Below are 24,767 nucleotides of genomic sequence, written 5' to 3'. Positions count from 1 at the left end.
TAACAGAGGATAAGCACATTAAAAACCTCAGTCCACTGAGTCATACAGGACATTTTGCTGAAAAAGACTCCCTTGTCCAAAGTCATGGCACAGTAAATTTTGCATGCAATACTAAATGTGAACATGACAGTAGGAAAAGAAATGGTTGACAAGTTTGTGGTCTGTTGTAACAACACTTAAAAAGATTTTTAGCTCAAAGAAAAGCAACTTCAGTGCTACAAAACTTTCTTTTTTTTTTTTTTTTTTTTTTTTTTTTTTAATTTGTGAATTACCCATTCATCTATTGGAAGGGAATGAAAAAACCAGGCACAATCATGAGCACCCAAAAATGGAACTTCTCAATGCACTGGAAGACCATTCAACCTCCTTCACTTTCTAACTAGCATATTTTTTTTTGTTTATCCCTGTATTCAACAAGAGGTACCATGCCCTTTAGGCTTAAGCTCCCTTCATCTCTTCCCTTGGCTTAGTCCACTAGTCAAGAGTTCTTGCAAAGAAACCTGTCTATTCCTTGGAGCTTAACTGAAGTGGCAATAAAACTGAACATACAGCAAGTCTTGTGCTTTCACATACCTGGGATGTTTCAAAGAACATTTCTCTCTCATCCACTGTAATTTTGAAGGTGTTAGGCTGTGGTGCTCCGAAGAAAACAATGTGCTCATACTGGAAAGTTTCTAGAGGTTTAGGATCCCCTCGTTTGTAGACAGACACATTCTCTGTGCTGACTCCAAGCCAGAGATCGTTGGGGAATCCACCCTCCTTGCACTGCAGAAAGAGAAACATGACCTTTTGCATAAATGCAGTGGAGAATCAAATAATTTTTGATTCAAGGAAAAGCCCTCTGTCTTTAGTTCCTGTAGGACATTTCAACTCTTCACCCCAATACAAAAAATGTCTGCAGAAGGTATGTTGGAGGCACTTCTGCTGCAATGATTCAGAAATGACATGACTATGAGTAAAATACTACTTGAGTAGTAAATAATTATAATAGCTAACAGTTCTTATCAGATTTTAAAGTGATGTAGCAAGTCAATATTCCACTTCTTATTTTACAGATAATATAGTGAGTGCAGGCAACTTCCCATGGTGATCCACCTAGGCAGCAACAAAACTGATAAAACTGGAACTGTGGATCCCTACTCCAGCAGACTGAGCACAGTGCTGTAAGTGTCCCAGTCTGAGCAGTTTCTGTTGTACTGCTGCAGAACAGGATTGCAGTTTTTGCTGGTAAGGACAACAGAGCTTGGGTTTACTTTTGCTTTCAGTAGCCACCACTTTTTTAACCCCTCCCTCCCCTAAATTCCCAAATTCCATTGTTAGTCCAATGAAGTGGGAACCCATTGTTTCCCTTCATTTACCATGATGTCCCAGCTTGCTTGCTCTGTGCTCTTTGCGTCACAACTCTTGGGTATGTGGTACTGCAGGCTTACACTGAGCTTACTAAGGCAAAATGCATCCAGGTACTGAAACTCCCTTCTGCTGCTGAGCAATGTGATAACACGGCTCTATCTGTTCTTCAGGCTGATACCTTTCCTTGCCTGTAGTTACATAAGTTTATACATTGCTCACCTCAACATCGAAGAGTGTTGACCCATAACCTGGCCACTCCTTTATGATGGACATGTATTTCACCATGGCCTGATGCTGAGAGAGTCCCTGCAGCTTGGTCCATTTCTGTGCTATGCTTGCACGAGCAGCTGAAAGCTCTTCCTTCACCCACATCTCCATCATCTGCTCCTCTTCTACCTTCTGCTTCTTTACAGACCCTGTCTTGAAGCTACGTTTCAATGTCCCTTCAAGGAAGCTGGTCCGTCTCCTCTCCAGAGTATGACTGGTAGTGCCACTGCTCTTCGTTGAGTGCAGTATTTTGGATTTCAGTCTGTTAACTGGGTAGATTCCATCAAGGGTCCAACTTATTTTGGAGTAATCTCCATGAAGATACTGAAGCCGCAGAGCTGCTAGGCGCTGCAGAGTGTCCTCTGGTGCTGGAAAATGACCATCTATGAGGCTTTCATGAGCCTACAAACAAACAGAAAGTTCCCCAGACTCATCAGAAAGCAGAAGCACACTTTATTCACAACTGGGTCCATGTACAGATTCCTATGGCATCTGCCAATCCCAGTAGGAAAGACACAATTCAGGTGGTTACAGCAGACATTGCAATAAATAAGTCAAAGTCTGCAACTGGTCAATGTGGGGGGAACAACCCTTTCTGCAAACCTGGACAGGACAAAGATCTCTGAGGGGCTCCTACCCTGCACAGGAAGTCCTACAATGAGGACCATTTATGTCTGGAACAGATGAGAGAGACTGGAATTGAGGCAATTTGGTTTTGTGCTGTACCAGCTCCTGCGTGGAAATATATTCAACACCAGAGTCAGATGTAATAAATCCAAGATTCTCAACCTCAGTTTCATTACACAAAAGCAGTTCGCACCTCTTCCTCTTTCACTCAACATCTCCCCCAATCTTCTTGCTTCCCTTTGTCTGTTTTTCTGTTAAATCTATTTATGGGGGAGTTTGCCACATCCATTTAACGCCTGGATAACACCTACTCTCCTACTGTTACTTCTCCTTGTCAGTTGAAGCTGTGAAGACTGAAAGCCTTGTCAACAGGGAGTTTGGTACAACTGAGTTTCCACAGAGCACCACGATGTCTTGTTCCCAACCGTTCTCTAGACATTCTATAATTGACAATACTTGACAATACTTCATTTCATCTGTGTGATGAATATGCCACCCATTTGACTATCAGTGAGTTTCAGTCTTCGTGACTCTGAATGCCTTTAATAACATCTTTAATAATTTTCACCAGCTATGATTTTCTGGGGCAAGGTCAGTGTTCATTAGAAGTCATACAGATGGGACAAATCGCACAGCTGGGTGGTGCGGTCAGTTTAGTTTTACATCCCTAACTGGCTCTTTCATACCAGTGTGATCTCTGATCTAAGCATCATCATTGTGCTACGGAGTACAGTGACTTAAAAAACAAGACTAGTACTTGTCAGATAAACATTGTCAACTACATTCTTTTTTCCTTTGTCTGTAATACTCTTCTAGAGCCTCTCTGTAATCAAAAGAAATTGCCCAAAAGATAGGTTTCATAGTTAATTCTGGTAACACCCCAAGGGTATGCTGTTTTTATAAGCCGATCTGCAGACTTTCCAGTTTTCTTTACATTTATGTTCTGCGAGCAGCTACTTTCAATGATTCATCTTGAATCATTATCCAAATTTTTATGTCTTTTAAAAGTAAAGATAAAGTTTAAAAACATTTTATTATCATTGGTCTTACATTTTTTTTTAGCCTTTGCTAATTTTCTTGCTTTTATTCTAATACTCCTCTTACCTAGAAAACTTCACAGTGTACCTTCTTGGTAGATTCCAGGCAAAAATCCAAAACACTAATTCTTCTGTTCCAACCAGCATTCCCTCTTCTAATGAAAGGTAAGCCAATTTTCTGTATACTCATGTGCTTCTGCCACTCTGGAAACCAGGTAACTCTACTGAAGTGAGCTTACCTGCTCAAACATGAAGGCAAATTCCACCCCATCTTTGGGAACATTCTCAATATCCAAGAAGCAATAAAGCTTAAAATACAGTTGCCACTGTCCCTCCTCTTCTTCTTCAGAGCCAGCAAGTCTGTAAGATATGAAAGAGAATGAGAAGGGAAAAAAACAGTAAGGAAAAGAACCACAGTACTGGGATGTCCACAGTGCAACTCACAATCTGAAGGTAACCCTGGATTCTGAAATCCAGTGTTACATCCAACTAGGAATTAAAGGTTTTATGAAACATTCTTTTACCTCTCAAACTTGGCCAAGATATCAGCCACAATCACCCGACTCTCCACAGCACGGTCAACCTGCTGATTATGTTCAAAGAGTGCAAACATATTCCGGCTGTCCTCCATTGCTAAACCTCGGATCAACTTTTCAACCACCTGCAAAATCAGAGAGACACAGATCACACAACAGGTATTACACACACTTTCACACTGAAAAATCAGTACCTCTTCAGGACACTCATGATTTCATACACTTCCATCACATTTCTCCCTTAGTTACCTCATTTTCAGAATAATGAATACTAACCCTGAAAGATGATTCCCTGTACTTACATTTGATCATCCTTGCTTTTCTTTTCTGAACCTTTTCAATTTCCCCTTTTTAAAGATCTACCCTTTTTAAGATGGGGAAATTAGAGCTCTGCACAAGATATAGGCACATAATGGATTCAGATGGCATGACATTCTCAGTTCCTCTAATAACAATTCCGCTTTTTCCTCTGTTGAGCACTAATGTTTTCACAGACATGACTACTGCAACTTGGAATCTTGCGTCTGACCTGCTAGTGATTAAGTTACTGCTAGAATATCCCTTTCAGAAGGATTCCATTACGAACTGGAATTTCTACTCGTCCAGAAAACTGTGTTTAGCAAGTCTTCAGAATTAGTACCTTTCCAATGGATAGAACACCAGAAGTGTTTAGATTTTGCAACACAATTGTCAGGTGATATTCTACAACATGGGCACTGGCCTTGTAGAATAAGCTGAAACTTCCCTACAGATACAGCAAAAAAGTTATAATTAAAAAAAAAAAACCAACAAAAAATGAAATTAGGAGATGAATGGGTAAAAGGTGTCTCTTCATCTGGTTAATGCTACTAATGCATTACCTCCCCAGCGCTGGTGTGGGAGTTGATGGTTATTTTACAGGAGCCGCCACCATGGCAGTACACTGTTGTGGTCATTTCTTCACGTGTGAGAAGAGCCTGTATTTCCTCCTGGGAGGGCACAAACTCCCTTGTCTTTGTTCTCTTCAAGGAGTCACTTATGAATTGTGCATACCTGTCTATTTCTGAGTCTGGAAAGAGGTCTTTTACCCTAATTGTAAAAAGAAGTAAAAAAACTCCATTACACATTGAACCACACATTACCATGAAACTTGTCTGGTAGAGACACTGATGTCAAGTGCAACCACAAGAAATACAAGCTTACTTCCTAAACCATGCAACCTGCTTTTACTAGTCATTTGAAAGTGACTTCAGTGACATTGCTCAGCAACATGTGAAATAAGCAGTTCAAATTATCAGGAGTTTAGTACCAGCTGAAGACAGTACAATCGACTATCTAAATTTACAAAACTGAGAATAAAAACTATGAAATCCAATGTAAACTTTTTTCATTTATTCTTAATGGTTTTTTCATTTACTGGCTGTGTTTGAGCACTTTTACAGTATATTTGAGAACTAAGAAGATAGAAAGTAGATGCTTGTACACAGTTCTCTTCCCTCCAAGGGCAGCATGTCTAAGTATAAAAATATCTGCAACTGCAGTGGTAAAACTATGAAATGGCTACACCAAGTATTCTTCAGCACCTCTCAGACTCAGGCCCTGGGTGTAGCTATTTGGTGTATTGACACAAAATTCATCTCACTCTTTTCTAGCTTGTAAATAATTAAATAGATTTTATTGATCTTTCTCATCATTCTCATCATTAAGAACAGAGAGAGGCTACAAGGCTGCAGCTCAGCCCCAACGCAGACTGCTTTGGAAAGCTGCATTAGATGCTGAAGATGAATTGGGAAGAAATGGAAATTACTTAGTTCATGACAATGGGAGGCTGAAGCAGATTAAACTTAAAAATTGTAAGCATTATGTGCTTACTTAAGCAAACAAATATTGAAAAATTATAGTTTGGATTTACAGTACATAGTAAACATTTTGCTTGTGCCAGCTGCAGGGTAGTACACATTTCAATGAATATGAAGGTTTGGCCCTCACCCTTCCAGCAGGTTGATAATGTTTATATGTACCTTAGTAAGCAGTAGGTCATCAGCTGTAAATCCACTGTAACACAGTCTCATGGTATTCTCTTTGGGTAACTTACATGCCACATCCTTTTGACACAGTAGATGGATGGCAAGGGGGGAGTTTGAATACACAGAACAACTAGTACCAAGAACTGTGTGCAAAAGCAGGAGGCTGGAACACAACAGGAAGATGTTTCCACAGGAGGAGGGCAGGATAGGTAACTACAAGGGGCAGTGGAAGATAAGCAGAGTAAAAGGAAACAGGCTGCAAACTGAAGGGACATTTACCTTCGAAGGTGGAATTTGAGGTAGCGCAGGATCCCTCTGCTGGGCAGGAAAGTGCAGCTCATACAGCACATCAGCTGCCAGTGGTGCAGGTTCCCAGTACTGTTGGGATGTGGCATGTGGTTAGTTTGCTTGATGAGCTGACAGTACACTTCATCACGAAGAGGCTTTAAATCATGGCAGGTCTGTAGGATGCCTTGGATAATGGGTATGGGGTCAGACACCGTCTCGATTTCCTGAAGGGAGTTGAAGATCTTCACTGCTTCATCCTGTAAGCTGCTGTAACCCTTCTCTTGTTGCACTGGGAAACAATCACAAAAGTGACAAGAGGTGAACATCTCCCTCATTTTCTAATGGCCCAGCAACACTACAAGCAATTGTACTACTCTGTACAGCAACCTGAGTTCATATCCTGAACTTAAATTTATCCTCAATATTCATTAATACTTCCCCTATAAATGTTCAAATGAAGTTTTAAGTAGTGTTTGCCAACATCTCACTTTGCACCACTGCAAATTCATGTCTGGATATACTGTGCAGAAAAGCAGAGTGATGCTTTTAAGGGAAACAAGCACTGAAATCTAGTTCAGGCTTCAGTGTCTGTAACTGAGGTGCCTAAATGCAGCCACTGAAGCCTGGCTTGTATACTTTCAAAACTCTGTGTTGTGCCTGTATTAGCTTTGACCCCTGAGCCAACAAAGAACTTTCACAAATTGTGAAATTGTGCAGATGCAGCTTTTACCTATTGTTTACATTTAAAATGCTTAGACCAAAACTGCTTACATTTTTTGAGCACCTGAATGTCTGCTCTGAATTGCTCAGACATATGTGATACCATCCTGCTGCAGGCTTGCATTCTGCTTTGCACATCTCTGGGGCTTTAGGTCCTTCTGAATCTCCTGTACAGCCACTGCTTTCCCAGTGCCCATGCATGAATTGTGCTATTCCAATACACAGCCCTGTACAGTAATTTATACAGAGTAAGTGCTTGCTCTGTAATTTTTCTGTATTTCAAAATTTATTTTTTCTAGGCTTTTAATCTGCCACATAATTGGATCCTTATATCACGACAGATAGCAAGCAGCTAATACTCTTTCACTTTCTCCATAACAGTCTTCTGTCCCTAAAATCTTCTTTCTGGGCTGAACAATCCCACCTTATTTAGTCACTTAATTGTAGGTAAGTCCCTTGATGCCTTTGATCATCTTTGTGTAGCTTTTTACTTATCTTTGAAAAGATGGAGAAGGCAAAACTGCATCCTGTATTCAAGATGCAGGTGCATGATACACCAATACAGCCGCGCAAAGACCTTTTTTTTCCTTTTCTAAGCTTTCAAAACCTTGTGTAAGCTGTTTTGTTTCTGCATATACCACAGGAGTTGGCATTTTCATAAAGCTATGTAAATTTGTGTTCACTCTCCTAAGCAGAGCTAGATCACTACCTATGTGGCAGACTGCTTCGCATATCCACATTGAAAATAATTTCTTAAAAGATTTTGTGACTCAGTCACTCCACATTAGAGATTCTTCTATAGCTCTTCAGCACCAGCTTTCAGTTTTAGTATGTCAAACAGTCTGGAATCATCAGCAAATCACTTTGGTTTTCTGTTTGCTTATCACACAGTCTAGCTCTTTCATGTTCCTGATGCATTTGAAGAAAGGATTCATTTTAGTTTGGTTTTACATCAGCTTCTGTAGGAATACTATTCAACTGACAGCTGCATGATGTCATCTTCTTGTAGTACTTCCACTGGAGCCACTTGCAACCCAGTTGTGGCTAAAGGACGACATGCTGCACATCCCCCAGAGGGATGATAAACTACCTGCCCCCATTTACTTTAAGATTCAGTGTTCCCATGATAAGAAGCAGTGGACACAGCATACCTTCCGGAGAAGAAAGGGAGAGAGAAAGGGACTCCTCCCCCTCTGGACCCTGTGGGCTACACTGCCCTAAATAGACTTCACCTGCACAGAGAGAGCTTACAGACCAATTTTGTGGTGCTCAGGCCCTCAAAATGTGAGTGGATTCTGTCACTTGGGTAAAATACTTACAGCTGACACTAACATCTCCATAAGGTAGTGGGAGCAATGGGGAATGCAAGGGGTGCTGGGTATATCGCAAGATCGGGTTCCTCCTGTATGTCTGTTCCACTACTTCCAAGTTTGTGCTGTTTTCCTGAAAATAAAAAAAAAAAAGAGAAAAAGTAATTATCCTCAAACAGGGACAGTCCTTTGCAGGATGTCCTCATACATTTATGTTCAAGCTCAAGCACCTTCGTCTAAATTTCCGGAGGTCCATAGAGGGACCAGGTGACCAAAGCATAACTCGCATCTAAAAATTACTCTGTACATTATTTCTGAATCTTAAACACAAGAATAGCCATGCTGCATCATACTACATGTCACCAAGCACAGAATCTTGCCTTCAGACATGGCTTGCGGCTGATACCTAATGCAGGTAACGTAACAGGCATGTGTGGCATAATTCCTCCCTCATATATCCTTTACGCTTTCAACAGTAAATGGTTAATGGACTTTCTGATCACAGATCCACCATGTTCAGTATGTAATAATGAGCCTGTTCTCCCGAATTTGTCTGGTTGTACTACACGTGTTTACAGAAAGAACAACCAAAATTCTGCACATGGTGTTCAAAATCTGGGCCTGTTGCTACCATACAAACTGGTATCACATTCCTCCACATGTTGTCCTATATTCCTTCCCTGACAATATTTACGGTTCCATCTGTCCTTGAACTCTGAGCTGAAATTTTCCAAGATTCTCTACAGTCACTCCCAGCTCTTTCTTCCTGAATACATACTATCTAGTTGCATCTAATTTAGAGCTCATCACACACACATTTCTTCTGAAATATGTTTTAGTGTGTCTTCTAATATGATTCCATGTTTAATTTACCAAAGTTTTTGGAAAGATTCTTTTCAAAATTACTCCTCCTACAGTGGTGCAATTTTGCTATCTTGAAGGATATTTTCTTTCCACCCTTTACTCTGATATTTAACCACACAAGCCTAAGGTATGAAGAGAACTTCAGGGTACATCAAAGTCAGATGATTGGTAAGAATGGACTATTTTATATTTGTGTCTGGAGGATGCTTAGGAGAAGAAAGGATAAAGTAGGAATTCATAAATACTTGATGGTGTAATCCTGCAAGCAATTTGTAATTGCACAGAGTTATAACCTAGACTTACACAGATCAGCTAACATGCTAATTCAAAATAAAAGTCACATAATATTTGATTATTTTGTTGCACAGTGGTGATCTGGCTGCTCCCAACTCACTTGGGAATTGGCATGATGGCACCTACCCTGATGTCACGAATGAGTTGCTGTGTAGGTGTTTCTATGGGAACTTTGCTGTCAATGACACCCTGAATGGCAGAGGCCCAGCGCATTGCTTCATTCAGCAGCTTCGTGTACAGTCTGTAGGAGTGCTTTCGCCCATGCACAATGATGTTCCAATAACCTGGGGAGAAACAAAGAAGCTGGAAGGTGAAACTTGTTTCCTTATTATGTAGTTGAGTAGACATTAGAAAATGTGACATCCACTAACCAGAAGGGCCCAGTGGGAGAATATGGAGAACTACAGGTCTGTCAGTCTGACCGTGACAACGGGGAAGGTTATGGAGCAGATCATCTTTAGTGTCAAAGGAGGGCAACAAAGCTGGTGAAAAGTCTAGAGCACAAAATCCTATGAGGAGCAGCTGAGGAAGCTGAGGGTGTTTAGCCTGGAGAAATGAAGGCTTGGGGGGGACCTTACCACTCCACAAATCCCCGAAGGAGTGGCCAGGTGTGGGTCTGTCCCTTCTCCCAAGTAACAAGAGATAGGACACCAGGAAATGGCCCCAAGCTGTGCCAGGGTAGGTTTATATTGAACATTAGGAAAAATTTCTTCATGGAAAGGGTTGTCAAGCACTGGAACAGGCTGCCCAGGAAACTGGTTGAACCACTATCCCTCGAGGCATTTAAAAATTGTACAGATATTGGACTTAGGGACATGGCTTAGTGGTGGACTTGACTATGTTGGGTTAATGGTTGGACTTCATGATTAACTTAGAGATCATTTGCACTTTTAATGATGCTATGGTTCTCTTCTTGTCTGTAGCTCGTGGCTAAGGAAAACCCTTGCTGCTTTGATAGCAACATATGGTATGTCTGGTTAAAACTGACTAGGCAGACATTAACATCCCCGTTCCCAAAACATATTTATGAGTAGGAAAGTCCCAATCCAGATTTTAGTACAATGACAGCTTTCCAAGATACACGTATCTTGCAGTGTAACACAACTACTTGCCTGCCAACCAGGCAGCTCACTTTCACAGACAGCGTTTGGGCTACACTTTGCTGTTAATCACTCAGAAAATGACCACTCTACACACAGCACCCAGTCAGATTGCCAAATCAATTCTCATAACTTTTAAAAATATGTGTTTGACAACCTGAGAGAACATGTCAAGGTGATGGTAATTCTCTCTGCTAAAGGCAGCCCTAGACATCTGTTGAGATTAAAAATGTAGACAATATCTTGTGAATGAGAAGAATAAATTTTCTCTCATCTCACTTTACTAAATATGCTTCCAACCCTTCTAAAAAGTATCCCAAGCAACTCCACTACTCAGATGTCCAGTATTTCAAGTCTTGTCCTAAGGTTCACGTTCTTTGTCAGGGAGATTCACCCTTTACCCCATAACCTGAGTTCCCTCCCAAACTCATAAAGCAAGGAATGGAGGATCATGCCAGATCCTGCCTTCCCAGAACTGTGCCATGTTGCACAGAAAGCAAACATAGGCTTTTGTTATCTTTTGTTTCTAACAAGTTGAGTGATGCTATAAAATAGACTTACAGTGTATGGCATTGCTACTATTTAAGAGGATAGCACTGACCCCAGAGACAAATGTAGGTCATGCTACAAAGTGACAGATATTTATGGAGAGGTACCAATAATTACAGTGTCAACTGTAAGAACTCACACCTGTTACCCTATCTGGGAAACACTTAGATCCACAGTGACATTACTCAGTGAAAAACATCAGCACTGTGTATCTCCGTCAGGTGTGAGGGACTTACAGTCACTTGCACACTGCTCTCTGGTCCTTTGCAAACCTCTCACAATTTCTATGGGCAGAGATGGCTGCAGTCAGACACAAAGCCTCAGATGACATTAAGACTGCCTTCTCAACAGGACACACCATTACAGTCCTGCACCATTCCCTCTTCAGAACTCCACACATGGAGTCTGCTCATTGCCGCTTTCTTCCTCTCACCTGTGTCTTTGAAGACCCTCTCATCAGGCTGCACTACAGAGCAGAGGCTGTTGAGCACAAGTGTGCCAAGCTTGGCAGCTGTGCGCTCAGATGACTTGTAGTAATCGAGGGCAGTGTTTGTCAGAACAAACCAGCGCTTCTTCATCTTCAGAGAGGACATCTTATTGCTGCTCTGAACCTCCTTATGAAGCCAACCTAGCACAGAGACATAAACATTTCAGTGGTTTCACTACCACAGCAATCCTCAACCTCTCTGCAGAAAGCTCATGCTGGGACCTACCAGCTCTGCTTTACTGGTATCCTGCACAGTTACTGTAAGAAATTAGCCCAAAATTTTTCACCAAGCAGTTCCATTCTTCGGTCCAATGTATTTTTTTAATTAATGATCTCCCATCACCAATGTGATCACGATGAGGGCATCCTCTATTCAGGATGTTTCCATCACAAGCCACAAACACCTGAATAAATAATTTACAATTTATTCTTCCAAAGAGATGCCAAATGCCTATCCAAACCTTGATGGAAGAGGTTTGGTGATATGTCTTCTAGTAGAAAGATCATTACATGCATCTCTTGCACCTACATGCATCTCTTGCTCCCACAGTCAGGAAAAATAATTTCACTGTCATTTTAGACTCATCGCAAAATAAATGGGGGAAAAAAAAGTTTAAAAAAAGTCAATACTGTAACAGGAAAAAATCACAGTCTACATTGCTAATGCTGTCAAAAAGACAATTTTCTACTTAGAGATATAAAAGCCATTGTCTCCCCATGAGGCAAAAAGTTCAAAGAATGTGGGACTGAGCTCAGAGGTTCCATATAAAGAAAATACAGAGTGAGACATTTCTGAATATATGCTTTTGTGGCTACACTATTGTCATACAGACATCTTACTGTGAAGCGCAGAGCATACATCAGCTTTACAAAGGATCATTCCTTTTTTCCTTTAACTAATGAACAGTATGAGATAAAAGGAACTGTTGCCCTGCAACAGTTCAAAATTAAGTATTTTGAATTTAAGGTACTCAAACTGTTGTCTGATAATCTGCTTTATATCATTCAATCTCCTTGAAATTTTTAAGCCTAGGATGGAAGGCTTATGCCACATTTTGGTGACCCTTTTCCTGCTGTCCTCCTTCCTTGCCATGACCACTCTTAGACCTTTATTCCTTCAAAGACTCCTTCCAGAAGATGTAAAGCAATTTGTTCATGCTCTTGCTTAAAGTATTAAGGAAGTTTACAAATGCTTGAGATAAATGAGGGAATATTTTGTAATATATGTGATCACTACTCATGCTTCACCATCTTCGATTAAGCTCTTTCTAAAGACATAATTTAAATCTCAGAGAATTTTTCTCACCTCACTATGTCTACCATAATCAGGTTAGTTAGTTTAGCTGAGGACAGTAGCAATCCCACGAAGATCTCTCTCCCTCCCTCTCTACATGACAGGTGTCAGAAGGAACACAGCTTTCTGACAACAAAAGCCACAGTGTCATGTTATAGTCCATCTAAGCCAGCTGCTCCTAGACAGCAGCCATGCTCCTTCCTATTCCTGATGGCATTCACTGGACATGTTTAAATAAGCTATGGAACTAACATCAGAAACCTAACATATAAAGTAGTTATTTTTTTCCATCTGACAGGGAATCATGTAAGAGCCAGGGGTAGCACACACAGGATGTGGCAAGCAGCTGGCAGGAAGGTGGAGATGGGCAAAGAATGACTGGTTTTGGGGAGCAGCTAAACCCTAGATCAAGTTAGCAGAATCTCCCTTTCAGATTATAAGCAGAAGAGGAGTTTCACATGTAATTGCATGCATTTCCTTTCACCTCTCACAAGGAATTCCTGGCCATCAACCTTAGATTCCCCTTTTGGTTTCTGCAGCAAGGAGATCCAGTGATGCATCTCCTCAGGTGTGTCGCTGTTGCAGTGAATCACTCGATTTGCTGTGATGATCACAAAAGAATTCGGTCTGCCAGAAAACAAAAGCATTAAAGTCAGCCATAATCTTGCAAATATCTCAATTCACAGCACACTCAAAGTCATGGTTTTTATCTTCCCACAAACAATCCAGAAAGACTCTCAGAATACAAATTACAGAGAAGTGCAGAAATACTTAAAATCACCTTCTGTGCAGTTATACACTAATGAAAGGAGAGACCAGCTAAATGAAATTAAATATCTTTCAAAAGCTATTTCCAAAGACTAGAAAATATTAATTAGATAATAACCAGCTGTAAAATGTCCTGAGTTCATAAGCAAAGGACTTTGATCTGCCCTCTGACTGGACTGAGCTAGTGCTAGTACCACTGGGCTGAGCTAGTACAGCCATTCTCCTTGAACTTATTAAAACCACTGATGCAACAGCAAACATAGGTCTCAGTAGGGTCAGCTAAAATGGGCTCGAAGTTGGTTTTAGAAAGGATGAGCTGATTCTGACAAAAGAGAGGAAAAATTGTTATGTTGCTTCTAGATGACTTTGTCCTTCTCATGCAACTGTGTCCTACCAAAAGAATATTCACAATTCTGTAGAGAATCAATACTTTACAGGAAAAGTAACAGTATGACTAGTTCAAAGGGGATAGACTCAGAAAACTTTGAAAGCAAAACCAGATTTCTATGAGAAAACAGAAATTGAAAATTGGAATGCAAGGATGAAGTAAAAGGCGCAAATCAAGAAACTGTTAGAAAATTGCATAAACAAAGGGAAGATAAAAATAAGCTGCATAAAAATACTGGTTGAGAATAAGCCTTCTCCTCAGAATTTAATGTTGGTTCAAACACTGATACTCCAGAAGAGTGTACCTCAGCACATACACGAACAAATTTTGACTCTTCAGCTTATTATTTATTCCTTGTTTTCATTGGTATACAGATTAATTATGAGGAGTACAGGTTGAGAACTGCCTAAAATGTTTTTATCAATGAAATCTTAGATCAGTACTGATATGCATTTTCTAAACTAATAACCCCAAAGTCTTAGCAACCTGTGTGAGTTAAAAAAAAAAAGAGACGACATAGGTAAGCAATTAAATAGCTAACATTTTACTTCAGCGCTGTAGTAAGTATCTTTGTCCTGGCTGAACCTGTTATGTGGGAAATAATTAAATGTTAACAAAAAGTGATATGAAATGTACCATAATCTCTTCACTGAAACTAACTGAACTGAAGGTCTTTGCATTGCAAAGACTTCAAGAATAATACAGATTTCTAAATTCATCCATTATTCTTTCATAATGCTGTTTCTTTCCCCTAAATTTACAAGATTAACTTAAAATTACTCTGTTGAAAAACTGAAAGTGCTGCTTTTACTGGACATATCTGTTCAGTGGTATTAATAGGTAAGACTATAATTTACTGGCTGTTTTCACTTCTATGAGTTAAAGGAGAAACTTCTACTCGAAGACAAATCACATAGGAACTTCATGCCTATGAAGCTGAAACAAGCTGAAGATCTCAGTTTTTCATGTATTTGGAGAAAAAGGTGTATGAGTTTAAACAAATACAAACCACAAAAGAAACCTGAAGCTACCCCCAAAAATACATTAGAGAGTTTCTGATTTAAGAGCTGGTCAGATTGCTGTACCTACCTGTCAGGATTGTCTGAGGCACAGACAGAGTCAATAAGCCCAACATCTAGGGTTCCCTATACAGTGAAAAAGACACAGATTGCATTTTAGATTACGGACATTCTCCTTTGTGAATAGAATTTGAACTGAAAACATTCCTCTAAATTCCAGTAGCTTGAGTAGAAATGAACATACGAGAAAGGCATGAGTGAGTCATCTTTGCTCCCCAAACAGCATAAGAAGTGCAAGGGCTCCACAGGACTGGAGGAAAAACAGCTACAAATTTCCAGAAAGTATTATGAAGGCCTGAAATAACCTTTGATAGTATCTCTGTACTGGCAAAATACATAAATACACTGTTCTTCCCAACTGCTGTCTTCTGTCTGGAACAACTGTGACCCAGACTAGTCCCATCCAAAGACATTTTATCTGCATGAGGCAGTCTCCTTCTCCTCAAACTGAAGAGAGCTACAGGTGATTAAGCTGAGCCACCCAACACAACCACCATGTTCCCCACTGCTTACTCTCTTTGCTATCAGTTTTGCTGTTTCTTTATAATAACTGTCCAACTTTCTTATACTGCTCGTATTCTACAACAATGCATGTGCTGGAAAAACACACACAAACAGTTAAACAGAGAGGGCTCCAAGCATTCCCACAGGCTGGTTGCACAGTAACTCACCACAGCATTCTTTGGATTGGCCTGTTCATCCTGCATTTCCCTCAGCTGCTGTGCTGTAGCGCTGTGTACTCGGCTCAGGACATTAAACCAACCGCTGGCAATCAGAACAGACTCAGAGTTAAAATCTGGGCAGTGAAACTAGCTCCAAAATATGATCAAGGAACCTGGAAAGCTGCCACTGGGAAAATTTCTTCATTCACAATTTCCTGAGTACTATTGCCACAAAGTATCTCCTGGGCTGATCATACTAGATTCTAATGTCATCCTTCCTCCTTATTTATCCATGAAAATTCTGTGCACGTTCTTCAACCCACTGACAGCTGCTCCAGGAAAATCCAGTTTTCTACTTGTTATTCAAGGAACTGTAAATAAGCAGTGGCCTTAGAGAGAGCCCAAGTCAGTAGACTGAGAAGAGCATACAGCAGCTGTAAAAACACGGTTAGTTGGGAATCTTCCTGGACTAGAGTCCTAGAGACGTCTGGGGGCCTTTTTAACTAGTCTCTCTCTGATCTGCTAATAAACTTGAAAGTCATATGGCTGGCAATTAATCATGTATTTGTTTATAACTGAATTTGGAGTTAATTTTTTGTCTGTGAAAGGGCTTCTCACTTCAGACATATCTGGAGGCTAATCGCTGTTGCAGAACAAGCAGATTCTTATCTGCGGCTTCCATCGAGATCAGCAAACATCTACACTTCATGGAGGATTCTCAAACTGGATACTCTAGAACATCTGCTAATCTGCCCTTTGCTAGTGCAAGTGTTCGTGCTTTCTTCTCCCTCAGAACAGAGACTGAGAACAGAGACAGAGGCCACGTTTTGTTTACACTTGTCCTAACAATTCTGCCGTGTTACCTTAGGGCATTGCAGTTGACGAAGTTCTTGGTTAAGAAGTTACCTTCAGCTACTGCCCCCTGAATTCGCATGTTTCTTGTTCATGTGCTGATCTTTAGTCCATTTCTGTTATAATTGTGTCTACACACCTTCTCCCTTCCTCTCCCTACACCAAATGAAATAATAACAGACCCTAAATAACTTCACAGAATCAGCAGATCAGAGAAACAGTTACACTGTCTGGTCTGAGAGAGCAGAAGCCTTGGTTAAAAGCGGTAAAAGTGGAAAGACACGAGCAGCTAGGGACAGTAACCTAACTTGGCTTTGCATAGCCAGAACAGGTTGTCCAACCTCCCCTAAACAACCGATTCCCACTGTCTGGCCAAGATGCCAAGAAGGAAGGACATGAGTCATTTGTTTGCTTTGCACTGGGAAGATTTTATCAGATGACACTACAGACTCTGATAAGCTGCAGCCTTTTCTCTGTCTCCTGGATAAAATCCAGCTGCTCTCGCAATCATTTACAGACAACATGAATAGACTTTTTGTTTGATTCAAGATTCCATTTAATAAATAAATCAGCTATTAGATGTTCCAGTTTATATTAAGGTTTGTGTGTCTCCTGAAGTAACCCTTGAATTCAGCCTGCTCACAGACACATGAGAAGGTGGCAGTCCTATGACTAATAGGCTGAACCACCATCTTGGTAGCTGCAATGGGAATTCCCCAAAGTAAGTGCGGTACCTCCCAGGAAGCATGAAACAACACTCCGGAACAAATCCTCTCTTTTCCCCAGCAAAAGGGAAGTGATTGTTTCTCAGGCTCTCCCATGAGTAGCTGGGTCAGACCTGCACTGAATGAATACATCTAACAAAATTCCCTCTTATACCTGGCATCTTCTGGTGACTCCGCAACAATGTGATAAACTCTGTCTTCTGTTACAATGTCCAAAGCATTCTCCTTTTCATGAATGTCCACAATCTCTCTGGAAAACACAAGGAAGCACAAGAGCCAAAACTGAAAACCTTTCAGAGGTCTAAATTCCCTCTGCTTGATTCTTTCACATGATACCCTTCACCATATAGAAAGGAAATAACTGGTACAGACGGCTTGTAACTCTGACAGAAAATTCCTCCAATACACATTAAGATGTTTAAAAAAATCTGTACAGTTAAAAACCAAAGCTTAAGGTGTTACACAGATTTTCTTCAAGACACCAGCAGACTAGATGGAGGAAGAGATAACAGGGAGGTTGATACAGAGGTCTGTTTACAAAGTTGGGTGTGCCACGCTTTTTGGCACTTTACAGTCCACATAATGCTAATAGGTGACTAGTTTCTCCTTTCTTACAGCATAAGCTGAGGAATTAACTATGGCAGCAGAAAGAGCATTCAGGACTCAGCAAAAGGCACGGCACATGCTGCCAAATTCAAATCATGCTGTGAGCTTCATACTACCTCTGTGAAATGCCTGGAGAAGCCAGAAAACAGATGGAGTCTGGGTAGGAGAGAATGCATGGGGTATGTACTTAATTAGCCCCTCCTGGTCTGGCTCCATCCATGGCTTGGAAAGAGCTCCTGCTGGATTATGAAAGGCAAGACTGGGAAAAGAACTACCAAGTAATTGCAGACTCCCTCCAGAGTAAAAGCAGAAGCTGTAATTGTCTTTTCCCTCCTTTGTTTCTGATTCTCCCAGCCCTACAAGAGGTACACCAGCCGATGAACTGGCAGCACTGGACACTTCATTATTGATTTAGAGAGTGAGTATGAGGGATCAATGGGATTATTTTGTCACTCACTTTGCCCTTCTGATATCAATTGTCCCCTTCAGCTTTTCCTCACTATCATTCTCAAAGTACATCAGCTTGGATTCTCGAAGCACAAACCAACGGCGTTTCCAGTTGCGGCGTGAAAGTGTTGACATGCCTCCACCTTTTTTGTAGAGCCAGCCTGACTTCAGTGCCTCTTGCTTGGTGCGGAACCACATGAAGGCCTCGTTCTTCAGAACGCACCAGCGCCGCCTCCATGGGTTCATGAGACCTCCTGCAAAGCAAGGGAGCAAAATTTCATCAGACATGCAACAAGGGCCATGTCTCCATTCTGATCCTGCTTCTTGGGTACAACTAGTTGCCACTTCAGTTCCTACATGAAGCAAGGCAGCTGAAGAGAGAAACAAGATTATGTTTAATTTCAGACAGAGAAAAAAAACAGAACAAACTTGTGAAACAAACACAAAATACAGTAATATACGCACTACTCAAATGTTTTTGTACTGTCTTCAGTTTTGTAGCTCAGAATGAGTCATTTAAGCCCATACCAAATGGGCACAATTAGGTCTCAGTGGCAAAGATATCCCTGACACTCATCTCCTAGCTCTTCATTTTATTTGTTGTTTTAAATAAAAGAAGAAGAAAAAAAGAAGAATTAACTGAGAACTAAGAGCAAATAAGGATGATGATTCTGGAGAAACAGAAGGGGAAAGCAGGTTTCCTGGATTCCTTCCATCCATAGTTTTGGCAAAATAAATAGACTTACCTTTCATGTAGAGATAACTGTGAAAATAGGGTGGTCCTGAGCCATTGAAGATAGTGACTCGTCCATTACAAAACTCTTCATCTGTATCAATGTAAACATCCACTTCTTCTTCGCTCTCCAGAAACTAAAAGGAAAAGAAGAAATACAGGCTACTTGGGTTCTCCTGGTCGCAGGAGGACTGGAGGAAATTTAACAAGGTTAGAGAAGTCACATATACAGAAGGTGCAAAACTACACATAGTCCCTTTGCAAAAAAAGCAGTACGGTAAAACTAGAGGCTTGACAGCTTACCCATTAATGCCTAAAGCAAGAGCATGGAATTTTCATACTTGAAAAGAGAGCAGTGGACATGGCTAGAAAACTCCAGTTACCTGCAGTAACAAAGCTTCCTGTTTCAAGGCAGAACCCACCTTGCAAAATCTAATTTAATGGGCTTAAGAGAATTTTTCATTTTGGAGAAGTTTTCTGATTTTTCTGGCAGAAAGGTCAAAATGCCAGACAAGACAGAACACTTGATTTAACCCCAGCAAGGAAACTACTTCCTTCAGGTTGATTAGGAAAAAAAAGTACAGGCCAGGATAAATGAACCCTAAAAACAAAGATCTGAATTAAGGAAATAATAGTATTGAATTTACTCATCTCTGTTCTCCAACTAGATAATGGCCCTCAGACATAAGAAAGTACTTCACACATGAAATCCTAAATTACCCTATCATTTCCTTTACCTTAAATACCTTAAAGCCAACCTTTGATTGGCTTCAGTAATTTAATACTAATGAAGGCAGCTCCTTAGACCTCTTCCTTCCTCAAATGCCTGTTGCTTATTTTCATTTTCCCTTCTTCCTCTCCCTGTGACCCCTTTGTGCTCCTCTTTTTCCTCATCCCTATTCCACTCATTCCTTCTCTCTCTCCCTTGCCATTAAGTTTCAAAAATCAGGTATTCTCAACCAGCAGCTACTGATGGGAGTTATCTCTTTCTGTGGCTCACGCTATGACAAAGTATCAACTGGATTTTTCATGAGTCTTACTCACTGATGAGCCCAATAAACCCCTTCACTTTGATTTACATTTTAAGAATAGTAGAAACTGGCCTAGGCTATGACAGAATGATTTATGGCTTGAAGATTACCTGACAGTGATCTGTGAGTACCTGCCCACAGAGAAGGTACCTTTACTCAAGCAGATCACATCATAAAAAATTCTGATGGCTGGCAGCTGACATTAGGGAAATGCAAACAGGAAAAATCATGCAACTTTTTAAGAAAGGTCACAATCTGTCATTGCAAAAGCATATCGAAGGAAGTAAATCGAATTCTAAAAAAAACTCAAAAATCAATCATTTTCAAAAAGATATTTTGTAGTTCAAGTATCTCTTCTTGGGGACATCATTTATTGGAATTATTTTTGTGGCTGTCATTGCTTCACACCTGAACTCCTCACAATCTTATGTGGGCTTATCTGACACCCTGTTCTGCAAGGAGATTTATCATTGCATTACTGAGCAGCTAACCTGAGGGCACTCAGGAAGTCCAGAGCCACTGTGGTGTCTAAGATGAGATGGTTCAAGTGCAAGGCTAATAGCACAGCTTTACTACCCTGTCACTGTCCCTGCAGTAGGAATGAAAAGGTTCAGTGGTCTTGGTTGTGTGCACTGGGACCCAGCTTGGATCAGCACAGTAACTTCTTCTAGCCTTAGAATAGCTTAACTTGTACACAGCAGCTGAGAAGAAACTCTTGACTCTGAACGGAACTAAAACAAGGGAAGTTTTTGTGATGGAGACAAATCAAACCACAGCCTTGTCACTGCCTACTGGAAGCTTAGGCCCCTTCTGTGAAATCTCTCTAAGGTAGAATACAGACTTACAAGGTAGCAACTGCCTGCTTTCATTCTTCCTAAAGAGTATTATATTAACATATGGTGATGATGACGGAAACAATCTAAAATAGGTACATGTGTGCTAGCTTGTGTACCAGTAGACACCAGACAGTCACAAGCCCTCTGGTCTTCAGTCTATGACTTCTTCCTTTTTTTCCAGCTGATTACTGATGTAAGAGAGAGTTATATATTAGTAACAATACCCAGAGCAAGCATGCTCTGGCAAGGATGTTATAAATATCAACAAATTCACACTAATTCCAGAAAGGTGAAGGAAGGGATTCTCACCGAGTCCAGGCTGCCACGGTTGGAGTCTACGCTGGTACCATGGGAGTGCCTCAGACCCTCCTCACCGTTCAGGGGCTCAGCTGAGGCATTAACTGCATCTCCATAGCCATCAAACTCCTCATGGTCATAGTCAGACTCCACATCTGGGGGAGAAGTGTAAATCGGCTCTCCTGCCTCTCCACTGTTACTTCTCTGTGTATCTGAGACAGCGCTGTAAATGCTTTCTGCTGGGCCAGATATGACTCTCTGCTCCTTGGGGCATGTGATTCTTTCCACAGGTTGTCTGGGAGCAGGGACAACCTCTCCCACTTCCCTCTGGAGAAGTGAAAGGCTTGTGTCAGCAACTTCCTTTGAGTAGTTATCGCTGTTTCTTGTGCCATGCTGATTCAAGATCACCAAACTAGAAGGTGGTCGTCCTTCGTCATCAGCATGAAAACCCTCATCCACTTCTTCTTCAGCCAGTGGTGCCACCAAGCTGCAGTCAATGTTGAGTGTCCCCTCACTAGAAAGTGAACGTTCTAAGTTCTGCACACTTTCATCCAGGTTGCCAAAATCCAGCAGCTCCAAGAACTCCTGGGCAACCCTTGATGCCTCTTTTTCCAGCCTTTGGATCTCTTCTTCTCGCTGCCGATTTATTTCATTCCTAGCGTCTTCACAGATGACAGACATGTGATCTTCTTTCTGTTGCTGCAACTTCTCAATCTCCTTCTCCAGTCTTAAGATCTCCTCCATTTGACGTCTCTCTTCTTCTTGCAGGGGAATGTCCACCTCTTCAGTCTTTACTGTTTCCACCTTAAAGAATTTATAACAGTGTTAAAGCGGCTTCTTCAACTTATATTTGTTCCTTGCCTGGACCTTTCATTCTTCCTGTCTCCTGTGCTTGCCTTGTACTTACCATCTGCAAAAAGATGACTCCAAGCATCCTGCAATCATTCATGGTGTAAAAGCTAAAGGTAGAACTACTGGATCTTCAGGTACCTCCTTTTTCCCAGCAGCCTACCTCCTTTCTGAATCATACAGGGAAGTTCACTGGGATCAATGAATTTTTAGAAGAGCCTCTCTGTCTGCTGCTCATGTTACAGCCCTTTGTACACTGCAATTTGGATAAAAGCAGTTTGAAAGTCTGTTCTCTCTTTCTGAGCTAACTCACACACATACCCATGTATAGGACAAAACAACTATATATGAATACATACATGCATAGACTGCTTAGGAGCTGAAGATTTCCCAGAAATTCACTAAAAGATCTGGAAATTTCATTGCTTCCTGAATTAGGGGTCAAACCATCAGAATCTAGGGCTGGAAGGGATATTTGCAATGAAGCAGGACTGTATCCACTCCAACCCCACCCCACCAAAACTCCACCCAGAATTCCTTGGCATTCTTTAGCATCACTGGCTGGCTGGCTGCTGAAGACTCTGTCTTATTCTATTCTCCACACTGAAGTAACAGGAAATTTCTAGCAGATACACAATAATTAGAAGACACTGATAACTTTCACTGATGTTTAGCTATATGATAAAGCCATAACCGCCCCCCACAGAGGCTGTTGAAAACATACACACATTAGACAAAATATACACACATAAGAAAAAAGCAAAAATAAATTCCGAAAGGATTTAATGTACTTCCGGATAGGACTATGAAAATGCAGTCAATTGGCTCCTTCTCTTTAGTTACCTTGTTGCTTGTTCTCTACTTGATTCTTACTTATGGATGAATGCATTTCTATACTCTGTCATCTCTCCTGAACAAAGTCTGAAGCTGGGGAACAAGTGGTTTGGGAAAAGAAGTAACGAGATACAGAGCTATTTTTACACACCTTAGGGTAGGTGGTCTGCTCTTTCATATGTCACGTACCAACAATGAGATTAATAGCAAAGGGTTTATTTTAGCCATGGCAGCAGTAGGTTGCACTCTTATTTTGGCTGTTACAGGCACAATCCAGCAAACCAGACTGTGTCACAGTGTAACACATCACAAGGTCATCTAATAAGTTCAAGCAGTAGAGATAAAAAAGGATGCTACATGTTCAATATAGAAATTTTCAAACAGAACCTCTGCAAGCTGGTACATGAGCCTTGACAAAAGCCCTACCTTGTTAACTCTATGCACCTCTGCCAAAGCCAAACACCTGCAGGTTTTGAGTGAACAAAGCCCATTTTTAAAGTAGTATTGCTACAATAACAATATCAGCTCCAGGCAAAGTGTAGGCAACGAAGGACCCGTCACAGATACTCACGAGAACTCATGTGAAAAGAGTAACTGTTAAACTTACCTGGGCCACCTTGAGTAGTGCATTCAGTTGCTCCTTTTCTCTGACAAAAAAAGAAGACATGACAATCAGAGACAGACTCAGTTATCCTGCATGAGGCTTTCAGAATTACATGGACATATCATCCCTCCATGGAAAAGGTTAAAACGAGGTACCTGCTGTAAGACTTGATTTAAAAGCTTTTGCAATTTAGTAAAAATCCAATTCTCTGTGGTTGGCATGACCTTTGTGGACACAACAGATTTTCCCCACGTACTTAACTTTCAGATCAATTAGGAAATTGGATTAGTTGGAACACACTAGGAAGGACATTGGAAACAGTGACAGAAAGACAAATGAGACCCATGATAAATGCAAACAGAATCTTCCGAAGTACTATAAGCCTTTGAATATTGAGATTGTACTTGTGTAATTGTTAGATATGAGGAAACTCTGTTTGATTTTTAACACAAAACAGAATTTTTGCAATATCAGCACTGAACTTGTGTTTTGTTTTGTTTTTACTGTATTAAAGCCCCAGCTTGCACAACTTCTCAGTGGCATGCAAAACCTAGTTTACTAGTGAAGATTGTAAGAGTCAGAGTTTCACAGTAAACATGAGCAGAGGAAAAAAAACCCATCCCACGGTGTTGCATCTCCACCCAGATCAAAAAGGTTGTACTCCAAGGGAAAGCTGCCACTATGGCCATTTTCTCCACAGCGAGTACACTACATGCAGCCGAACCAACAGACAGACAAATGCCAGGGACATATTTAGGGAGCAGGAATAGGATGTGGCTGGATGGAAGAAAGTTACCACTTGGCAGTGATAACTTTCAGATCTATAATTCAACCCGAGGGAGAACAGGAGGGCAATGATATTTATTTCCCAGGACTTGCAGCTTTTCCCAGCCAAATTCTAAACTGCAGCTGCAAGTCACGAAGTCCTTAAAGCTCTCACTCTTGTGCCCACTCACTGAAAAAAATCCAGGAAATATTTATAAATCAAAACTGACATAAGTGAGATCCAGATGGCTCCAACTCTACTGAAGGATCCCGAACAGTCATGGTGAGTTAAACAACTGCCTTAAACGATAACAGGCCTCAAGAAGCACAGCCATTTTAAAACAAATTAGGAATACCAGCTATAATCTACGTACTAATTCCTGCAACTGTTCCTCACATTTTTTAAACTTCTGAAACTTCATGCTGCTTTCTAGTCATCTCCAACTGATCTACACTCTTCCTGAAATGTGATACCCAAAGCCAGGGACAGTACTTCAACTGAAGCCTTACCAGTACCAAGCGGTACAGAAGAATCACCTCCACATCTCACAGAAACAATCAA

At 40.9% G+C, this 24,767-nt stretch overlaps 1 protein-coding gene across 3 annotated transcripts in view; it reads right to left on the bottom strand.

The window, feature by feature from the left end:
• LOC113994781 (unconventional myosin-X-like) overlaps positions 1-24,767 on the bottom strand; it is a 92,394-nt gene that overhangs the window by 3,803 nt on the left and 63,824 nt on the right. For all 3 annotated transcript variants that reach the window (XM_027734207.2, XM_027734208.2, XM_027734210.2), the window contains 17 exons: positions 23,444-23,483; positions 21,166-21,957; positions 19,003-19,126; positions 18,267-18,510; positions 17,358-17,453; positions 15,636-15,729; positions 14,975-15,030; positions 13,214-13,356; positions 11,382-11,576; positions 9,426-9,583; positions 8,151-8,274; positions 6,103-6,400; positions 4,678-4,885; positions 3,806-3,942; positions 3,521-3,641; positions 1,570-2,019; positions 574-765 (listed from right to left, as the gene is read on the bottom strand). In XM_027734207.2, coding sequence (XP_027590008.1) covers positions 574-765; positions 1,570-2,019; positions 3,521-3,641; positions 3,806-3,942; positions 4,678-4,885; positions 6,103-6,400; positions 8,151-8,274; positions 9,426-9,583; positions 11,382-11,576; positions 13,214-13,356; positions 14,975-15,030; positions 15,636-15,729; positions 17,358-17,453; positions 18,267-18,510; positions 19,003-19,126; positions 21,166-21,957; positions 23,444-23,483 — 3,472 coding nt within the window. The remainder of the gene's footprint in view (positions 1-573; positions 766-1,569; positions 2,020-3,520; positions 3,642-3,805; positions 3,943-4,677; positions 4,886-6,102; positions 6,401-8,150; positions 8,275-9,425; positions 9,584-11,381; positions 11,577-13,213; positions 13,357-14,974; positions 15,031-15,635; positions 15,730-17,357; positions 17,454-18,266; positions 18,511-19,002; positions 19,127-21,165; positions 21,958-23,443; positions 23,484-24,767) is intronic.

Source organism: Pipra filicauda, unplaced genomic scaffold (genome assembly GCF_003945595.2).
Source record: "Pipra filicauda isolate LSUMZ 115617 unplaced genomic scaffold, ASM394559v2 scaffold253_size2546935_pilon, whole genome shotgun sequence".
Classification (NCBI taxonomy): Eukaryota; Metazoa; Chordata; class Aves; order Passeriformes; family Pipridae; genus Pipra; species Pipra filicauda.
The sequence above is the reverse complement of the archived record's forward strand: the minus strand, read 5'-3'. Positions and strand labels throughout refer to the sequence as shown.